Source organism: Eurosta solidaginis, chromosome 5, assembly GCF_040869045.1.
Source record: "Eurosta solidaginis isolate ZX-2024a chromosome 5, ASM4086904v1, whole genome shotgun sequence".
Taxonomy (NCBI): domain Eukaryota; kingdom Metazoa; phylum Arthropoda; class Insecta; order Diptera; family Tephritidae; genus Eurosta; species Eurosta solidaginis.
Window position 1 is genome coordinate 169,483,513 of NC_090323.1, and position 9,449 is coordinate 169,492,961.

The 9,449-nt window shown below is 37.9% G+C and overlaps 1 protein-coding gene across 10 annotated transcripts in view; it reads right to left on the reverse strand.

The window, feature by feature from the left end:
* Positions 1-6,412, reverse strand: part of Abl (tyrosine-protein kinase Abl) — a 307,213-nt gene extending 300,801 nt beyond the window's left edge. For 7 of the 10 annotated variants that reach the window (XM_067757024.1, XM_067757023.1, XM_067757020.1 and 4 more), the window contains exon 1: positions 4,932-6,412. In XM_067757024.1, coding sequence (XP_067613125.1) covers positions 4,932-5,259 — 328 coding nt within the window. In that variant the 5' untranslated portion in view covers positions 5,260-6,412. The remainder of the gene's footprint in view (positions 1-4,931) is intronic. The other 3 variants (XM_067757022.1, XM_067757021.1, XM_067757028.1) reach the window with 3 other exon arrangements.
* Positions 6,413-9,449: the final 3,037 nt, after the last annotated feature.

Sequence of the window (9,449 nt, forward strand, 5' to 3'; positions counted from 1 at the left end):
AGCATTATGCAATGACGCCGTGGAAAGAATAAAAAAAGACGAACATGAAACGAGATGGCTAGCAATAAGACAGAGGTGCTTTTGATGAGCTCAAAGCGGACTGTGGATGAGTTAGTCCTAACCATAGGAGATTATCAAATAAATTCAAAGCCATTCTTAAAATATCTAGGAGTAAAAATGGACTCAAAACTAACTTTTAAGGAAAACTTATGGGCGATGGGGAGAAAAGTTTCTAGAACTAGTGGAGCCCTAATACAAATAAATCGGCGGACCAGGTATTATCCAACGTAACCAGATCGATAATATTATATGCAGCACCAGTATGACACGGATCTAAAATGGTCCACCAAAAAAATATACTAGCAACCTACCGTATTACTGCTTTCTATACGAATGGCATGTGCTTATCGGACGATGTCCGAGGACGCGATCCATGTTTTATCCAGGAAAATCCCAGTAGATCAGGTGAAATGCCCGATATGTATTTGCATTCGAATCAGCCTACCATCTGAAAATGCTAAGAAAAGCGCAAGGTCACGAACAATAGTTAGGTGGCAATAACGGTGGGTAGATTCGAGAAAAGGGCGCTGGACCTTTATGCTAGTTCGGAATATAACGAAATGGTACCAGCGAAAACACGGCGAACTAAATTACCACCTGATACAGATATTGAGCAGGCACGGCGGCTTCAAGGTATATCTACATAAGCGTGGGGTTGGGCCACTTGAGAGTAGTGCGCTACCCCAACGTCCAATAAAAAAGACTGTACAACATACGAAAAAAAGCTATGGCATCTTTATGATTATTGTTACGGGTCTATGTATGTCTACTGGATTCAAGGGGTCGATAAGAGCAATACAATGCTTTATAGATTCACAGCTTCCGCAAGCCAACTGTCAACCCCACCTGCTCGAGTAGAATACTGTTACAAATATGAATGTATCATACACATATTTAGCAATGGAGGTGATACCAAGTTCCTCAGATGGCGAGATGGGCTAGGAGGTTCAATGTGTTAATATTACATCGTTCATGAAATGGTCGAGCTAGTTCCTTTATGGTGCTCGTTACCGGCGAGTACTAAATCTTTATCCGGCAAATAACCATCAACATCGATAATACTCCCAAAAACCTACAAAAAGTGTGCTTATCAACAACAAAACACAATATTGTTAGTTTTCAATGCACGAGGTCCAATAGCTTTAGATGCAGACTGTATTAAATAAATACAGTAGTTGTTGTATGGATTGATGACAATACCTCTTCAACCGTCCAACTAGCGGCATCGGGGAGTGCACCACATTTGGATTTTTGTGCTGGGAAAGATGTAAAAAAACATTAAACTTGAAAAGCCTAAAGTTTTAAAACGACCAAAAGAAAAAAACTAAAGGAAGATGGTGCTCAGGAAAATTTAAAAAATCTAAAGCACGCATATCGCCCGGGAAAAACACTGACTTGTTTGCGTTCAAACCACTTTTTGTAGAGCTACCTCCACTTAGGCCTTTAAATTTCCACCAGTGCCTGGTCCGAAAAGTTAAGAAAATTATGACTTTATCTTTAGTCGTATTTGGTGCGACCTCCGAAAAGATTTAGGCCGAGCTTCTCTTTCAATTTGCGTCGTGGTCTTAAATAATTTTTTATTTGCCGGACGGTACCTACATGGATTAAGCCAACTCCGAATAGCAGCTGCAATGCAAACGAATCTTCACCGTGACTCTTGGTAATAGTATAGTTGAGGGGTTGACTACTAATATGCTTCCAAAAATATCGAGAGGTGTAAAACGACGCGCCTTGACGTGAGTATTAATAATCCAAAGGCGGAAAATAAAAATTTTAACTCGTTCAAAGATATTAACGAAAAACCGAAAAATGACCCGCGGGTCCCTCCGAAACGGAGGGTGGTATCCATAGTATTTTTACTCAGAACACCTTTCTGCGCTGGCGGCATTCGGCCGCGGTTATAAAAATTACCCTGGGTGGGTCGAACACCGGTTTGGAGACCAAGACTTTATTCGCGCCAAACACTTATGTTCACAATTTTTTTTGTGGGTACAACAACATTACAACAACCACATGAAGATCGCCAACTTCAACTGCAAATATTTCCGGACAGAGGTACAATTTTTATTTTCCGCCTTCGTATTATTGTTCTCGAGATTAATACGAGTATTTTGACACCTCTCTCGATATTTTTGGTAGTGAATTAGCAGTCGAACCCTCAACTAGACTTTTACCCGAAGCTTTTCATGAAAGAAATACACTTGGAGTGTCTGCCTAGACTTTTACATCCATCTCTACCTCAACTGGTGGTGGGTAGAGGATGAACCTTGTGATTTCAGACATTTGACGACTAGTCGTCTGCTGAGATGGCTACTTCATCTCACAAAAATCGTATTCCGAAATAATAACATATTAAAATGGCAGAATAGTGGAGTGGGAAAAATTCCATATGCTTAAATATCATGCTTGACATTTCAGCTGTCACAAAGAAAACGGAATAATTATAATAGGGACCGTAAGTGAAGCGACGCATAGTTGATTCAAAGCTGCGGAAGACAACTAAAATCTCCCTAAATTTGGGCAGCAATGGTATCGATGGTTTACCATTGGAAAGAAAACAACCTGCTAAGCCTATGTCGGAGAGAACTAACAGAGACTTTGGTTTGAGCATTCTATCAGCTTACCTTCCCGTTTAGTTCTGAAAGCATGGACAAAAAACATTCAGACATTGATAAATATATACAGTCTGCAGCTTGGAATATTATAAACAAACTAGATGGTTCTGGAATGGCGAAAACTGTCGGATACACATATATTATATATCTATCTACGACTTCCATGGTTAAAAGGTATGTTACTAAAAAAACAACCACAGATTAGCATCACATTTCATATACGAAATTCATAGAGAATTAAATGCATATCCCACGTCCGTATGTATCCAGTTGAGTTTCTTAACAGATATACATAAAGTCTGTAATCCATCAAACAACGCCACATTATTACAAAACAAACTTCCGTGGCAGTCAGCCAAGCGAAAGTTCTATAGACAAGAACAATGGTGGTGCGACTCCCGCTGACAAACACAAGTACGTAAATACATATTTCCAAAGAGCCGGCTGTCTGATTCAAGTAAACGAAAATCAACCCTGCAACAATAAAATCCTAGACGCAATGATCCACCCGCATAAAGACTATAATAAAAATGCAATATCATAATACATTTAAGAAGCGAAAGTAGAAAACATAAAATAGAAAATAAGTAAAACAAAGAATATATAGAAAATAATAATATAAATAATTGCATATGTACACTTAAGTTGCTTAAAAGGCTATGTTTATGTACGCGTATACTAAGCTGAACAGAGTAGCGTTTAAAAACTGCAACTTACTAAATCGCTGTTTGTGGGTCTCATGGCATCGTTATATTAAAAGTTCAGGCTATGACCAAGGCAAAGGTTCCTGAGATATTTTTTTTAAGGAAAGTAAACGGAAGTTGATGGGTAAATTGGTAAGTATATGTTTGGAACACGAGTATATAGTAGTTATATGAAACTTGGTCAGGAGCGGTCGAGTCTATAACTCATTCATGCTGACTTATCGCAGGACGATTTTTCTTCCATTCTGCTAGCTCAGGAATTTATCTCACCATCTCATGTTGTTGTTGTTGTTGCAGCGATAAGGTTGCTTCCCGAAAGCTTTGAGGAGTGTTATCGATGTAATGGTCCTCTGCCGAATACAGATCCGGTACGCTCCGGTAACACAGCACCATTAAGATAGCCCGACCATCTCGGGAACGATTTATATGTCGCCAGAGCCTCGTCTGTTAGTGAAACAGGATTCGCCGCGGATATGTGAGGTTTACAATTGGGTTTGGAGAAGCTATATATTGCGCTGGCAACCTGAAGGGTTGCGCTACACTATTTTAGTCGCCTACGACAGCCATACCTACCGCGCGTATAATCTGACCCCCTAACCCGCTGGGGGAATCACCATTTCATGGAATAGCTTTTTTTCCAAAATACTGTAGAATTAAAAGAATACTGTAGAACTTAGCCTCCTAAAAACAAAAACAATAGCTTTGTTTTTAGGAGGCTATGTTCTACAGTGTTCTTTTGACTCTGGGGTTGTCCATGAAATAAGCTCTTAGATATTCATATATTACATGTTGAAGGACTCGCTCGGTAGTGAAGACAATTCAAAGTAAGCTTTATCAACCCTGGAGAGTTGTACCAGGGTTTATTTTTTGTTTCCTTTTCCTGATTCAATAACTTATTCGATCTCTGTTTGGGTACCATCATTCTATTTCGGAATTGAGTTGTAGTTCGACCGACCAGCGATTAAGGAACTTAAAATATTCTCGCACGTACTTTGTCCCATCTCGGGAACGATTGGGTATGAAACCTTCTAGGACATTACGCCCTCCCACCCGCCAGATCCATGAGTAGCTTTGAGTCACCAGAGCCTCGGCTGTGAAAGAAACAGTATTCGCCACGGGTAGGTGAGGTTGACAATTGGGGTGAAGAAGGTATATATTGCACTGGCAACCTTTCGGGTTCCTGTAACAGTTTGGTTCAAGCTCGTTGGAATCTTTTCATCTGATTTCACTCTTCAAAACTACGAGGAATTACAATAACCAAGAAAGATTTCCGGCGCGCTTTGATAGATATATTTGTGGTGAGGTAATGCACTGTATGCTGTTGTGCTCTCATTATCTTCACACCACCTCATCCAAGATAGGCACCATCAGGAAAAGCAAAAGGGCTTGGTTAATCCGTCTCGCACACATTGAAGCGTTCGTGGTATTCCTTGGGTTCAGTGGTGAGATTACTTTATGCGGCACTAACTCTGGCATGTCCTTTTAAAGAATTTTAATTTTTATGATAAACAATAATGTTCAATAACCAAAATCGACATTAAAAAAAACTTACCATTATGTTCTGTGAAGATATTCAATCCGATGGCATTACAACGATTATGATTGTCCTTCGACGTATGACCTATGCTGCTGCCGCACGAAGCATTAGTCGTACGATGTGAACTGCCACCCACAACGGCTGGTGTTGCTGACGGTTTAATGCGCGAGCCACGTAAACTGGAACCAGCAGCTAAAGCGTTTACACTACCAACACTAATGCCATGCGATGAGGATAAACCAACTGGACTGCCATTACTTGGTACACCAATACAGCTAGCTGTACCGCCATGGCCACCACCACTTGAATGTGAACCGCGCTCTTTGCCCTGCTGTGCGCCCATTATGCTAAAAGCGTTAACTTTGTTTCGTAGAACAAAGCTTAAGATAAAAAACTTGCTTAATTCGAACCAAAGCTTTATTCGTTTTTTTTTTTTTTTTTAGTCTAAGTTGGGGTGCCGAGTCCGATGTACTTAGCCAAATATGTGGGCGTGTGCAGAACTAAATTGGTAAACCAACAAAAATGTATACACGGAAATATGACCCGACTGGTGGTTGGCGCACACAGACGGAAGTGTGGTGCTTAATATTTTTACTTTACTTTTATTTTCTGGTAATTTCCTAAACACGTATTTTACATCCGCCACTCTAAGCTCTACGCATTGGTGGGGTGCTGAGATGTGCTCTATTTATTTATTTTTTAAATTGCTCATTAATTATATTTTTTATACATTTTGATTTTACACTCACTTTTCACTACTTTACGCTCTTTGCAATATGCCTTTCATACGTTGTTTCGCGCCTACAAAAGGGAGGTTGCAATTAACTTTTTTTATTTTACACTGTGCACCTCCCACTTAAATGCGCTGGCTGGTATACAATTATTTCTTTCCCTTTTATCTATATCGACATTTTTTATTAAAAACTTTCCACCTTAATTTAAATATTTGTGTAATCCTGCTTTAACATTTTTATCTATTCGCAACTTCGTTTTCTTTTATCGGCGACGCTTTTATAGCAGAAACACGCCCTACCTGAATATGTGCAAGTGCAGCAACTTGTCTGCACCCAAACTCCAATTTTCTTCCACACTTTTTCACCAGCTGCCAGCTAATTAAATTTAGCGAAAGCTATTATAGTATGTATCTGAGATTTTAATTAATTAATCGCAGTTCATATGCAACTTAATAGCACATAACTGTGTAGTATTTAAAACCCAAATATTTGTGTATCATACCTTTAAAATGTAACTTTTTTATCTTTTCTTCCACTTGCACTACCACTTCTAACTGCTGCCCCTAAGTTGTGTGGGTCGAAACCACACACAAGTCGTTATAAAACAAGTATAATTGTTTTTGTTGTAATGTACTATGCAATTTTCTTAATTTAATTCACTGCATTTATTAGTGTTAAAATTAATTTAAATTTACACAAATCCACTTTGCAGCGCGACAGTAAAATTTGTCAGCTCCAACTCGTCAATATTCGTCGTTTGAGTTTGAGATAATTTCTATTCCCTTTTGAGCAATTCGTTCGTTTTCAAGTGCATCAAAAGAAAAGTCTATATAGCTGTCTCATCTACCTTTAAATGTCATAAAAGCAAAATTTAAAATTGTCACATGGTTGCATTTTGAATGTTCGTGGTATTTATGTTATACAAATCAAAGAACTATTAAGCTAGAGTTACATAGAACGCTTTGGCAAAAGCTTCGACTTTGATATATATGCGCGTTACATCTTAAAAATATATGTGTTTTTTTACATATATATACATATACGCTTAAACTTTATATGGTCTGCTAAACATTAAACTGTATCTATTCTTTTCAAACAATTTTAGCAGAAGAACAATGCTACACCAAACGCCTAACATTGGATATTTTACGTATAATAAACACGCTGCCGAGCATAAGAATGAATTACAAAACGGACAGTGATAGCATTGCACACATCTACAGACACTTGTTAGCCGTGTTTTTTTATTTACACGCGTAAACGTTTACGTTTGCTTTTAAAAAAACACCTATCCTCGCTTAGATAATGCTTAGGAGACCCAGATGGGCAGTAGTTAAATAACTAGCTACAGAACAGGGTGTACCTAAAATCGGAGACAAAACCTCTGATGGCTATAATGTATAACATATAGCTGAATCAGTTGCGATGAATAGTGGACACGCATAGAATACATAGAATTAGTGTAGAGGGTGAAACATAGAGACATATTTCAGTTACATCTGAGTATAATGCGTATTGAAATTTAAGGGCTAATTAAACTTCCTTAACCCTAACGCCATAGCCGTAACCTTACCCATATCCATATCCATCTCCAATGTGATCGATTAATGGTGCCTTAACCTAAAAATCGTGAAAATTTCATAAAACGCACAAGTTACAAACATATTGCACAAAAAATAAGTCTCTTAGTCATAACGTATCCAAAAAGATCAATAGACTCTACAAAAAGTTATTAAACTCACCAACTCAAATATTTTTAGGTTATGGATATGGCGAGAAACCAAAAACCAATTGGTTGGCTATGGTATGGTTATGGCGTAAGCATTATGGTATGGCACCTTTAATCGATTACATTGATTTCCATAAGGATTAAAGGGGCTGTGTAGCGCAAACCTTCAGGTTACCAGCGCAATATATAGCTTCTCCAAAACCAATTGTCAACCTCACATATATGCGCGGCGAATCCTGTTTCACTAACAAACGAGGCTCTGGTGACCCCAAGCTCCTCATGGAACTTGGGATGGGGAGGGAGGGGATGGCCTGAAGGTTTAATGTGGCCACATAAATCGTTCCCGAGATGGTATGGCTAGCACCTTAATGGTGCTGTGTTACCGGAGCGTACCGGATCTGTATCCGATAAAGGACCATCACATCGATAACACTCCCCAAAGTTTTGGGGGATCAACCTTATCGCTACAATAACAACAACAACAGTATGTATCAAAATCCACGTCAAATCAGTCAGACGTGTAAATTCATGTATGTGAATGTTTATAATTGTTTATGTTAAAGTTTGTATGTAATTTTACAGTGAGATTTGTTTATAATATAATTGCAGTTAGTTGCCCTTGAGTACGGTTATCGATGCGCAACCGAAATATATTGGGAAGGACTTAAACAACTTTTTACTCCTTATGACCTAGAGCCAGCTAATAGTCAATAAATATAATTGAAACCAAAGGTCTTAAAAATAATATTTATCTACTCTTCTAAATTATACTCAGATGCAACTGAAATATATGTCTATGTTTCACCTGTACACTACCTCCATGTATCACCTCTACAAATGCCGTGTGTCCACTATTCACCGCAACCGATTCAGCTATAGGTTTTACACTAAGACCAACAGATGTGTGTGTCTCCGCTTTTCGGTACAACCCGTTTTGTAGCTAGTTATTTAACCAATGCCGCTAGATGGGTCTCTTAATCATTATCTAAGTGAGGATAAGCTTTTTTTTTTACCAGCAAACTTAGACGTATATACGTGTATAAAAACACCGCTAATATTTCTTTTTTTGGCTCGCTTTATGTTATATTTTGAGTGGGGTTATTACTTAACAGCAGCGGTCGAATGCTAATAAGCGTCTAAAAATAGCGGGACAGCTGTCAAGTTCTGTTTCAGAAGATTTTTGCTGTTGAGAGTTGAAAGTTGTCATGTTGTTTTTTGTAATTAAGTTTTACGCAGAAAAAAAAGGAGTTTTGCAGGGATTAAATTTTTAAACCATTTAAGTGTTGGAACGACCAGAGTAAATGTTTTAAGCGCGGCCTTAGGCCGCCATAGCAAGGTTTTCTGAGCGAAAATAATATGGATCCCATCTCCGAGTTGGGAAACATCCGGAGTAATTTTTTTTACTCGAAACAATTGTTTTAATCCATAGGCGCCAAATTTCGGAGTCATTCATAGTAATATTTTTACCCGAGTTAGGTCCGATTTTCATGTACAAGTTCAACTCAGATTGTCATTTATACTACGCTTAAACTTATTTTGCAATTTTAACTGAAGTTTAAGCTGAGCTTAAGCGGCAGATTTGAGAGGATTAAACTTAAGTTAACCTATCAGTTATTTTCGTTCATTCGCAATGGCGTCGAATATACCCATCAAGCATTTGGGATTGAGTATCATCGATTAAGTCTTTTAATGTAAGTTGTAGAAAAACAAAAATTTTTTCCCAATGAACAATTATTCCACTCAGAAAAAATTGACGCAAAAAGATTAGGATGATCATTTCAGTATTCAATAAAATCAGTACACCATTTATTATGAATATCTCTTTCAGTTAGTTTTTGTTGAGTGTCCTTAAATGTAAGACAAATATTCCTAGTTGGGCCATCAACAATGGCTTTTTGGCTAATTTATCAGCCTTCTAGACTTATAGGTCTTACTGTTTTATATAAATTTTAAAACGCAAATCGATTTAACTGTATTATTTTTGAGTAAAATGTTTAAAGTATCCTAGTAATAATTCAACTTATAGAAATTTTTCAACAAAATCTATTTGTTTTTCATCTGTGCCACAAA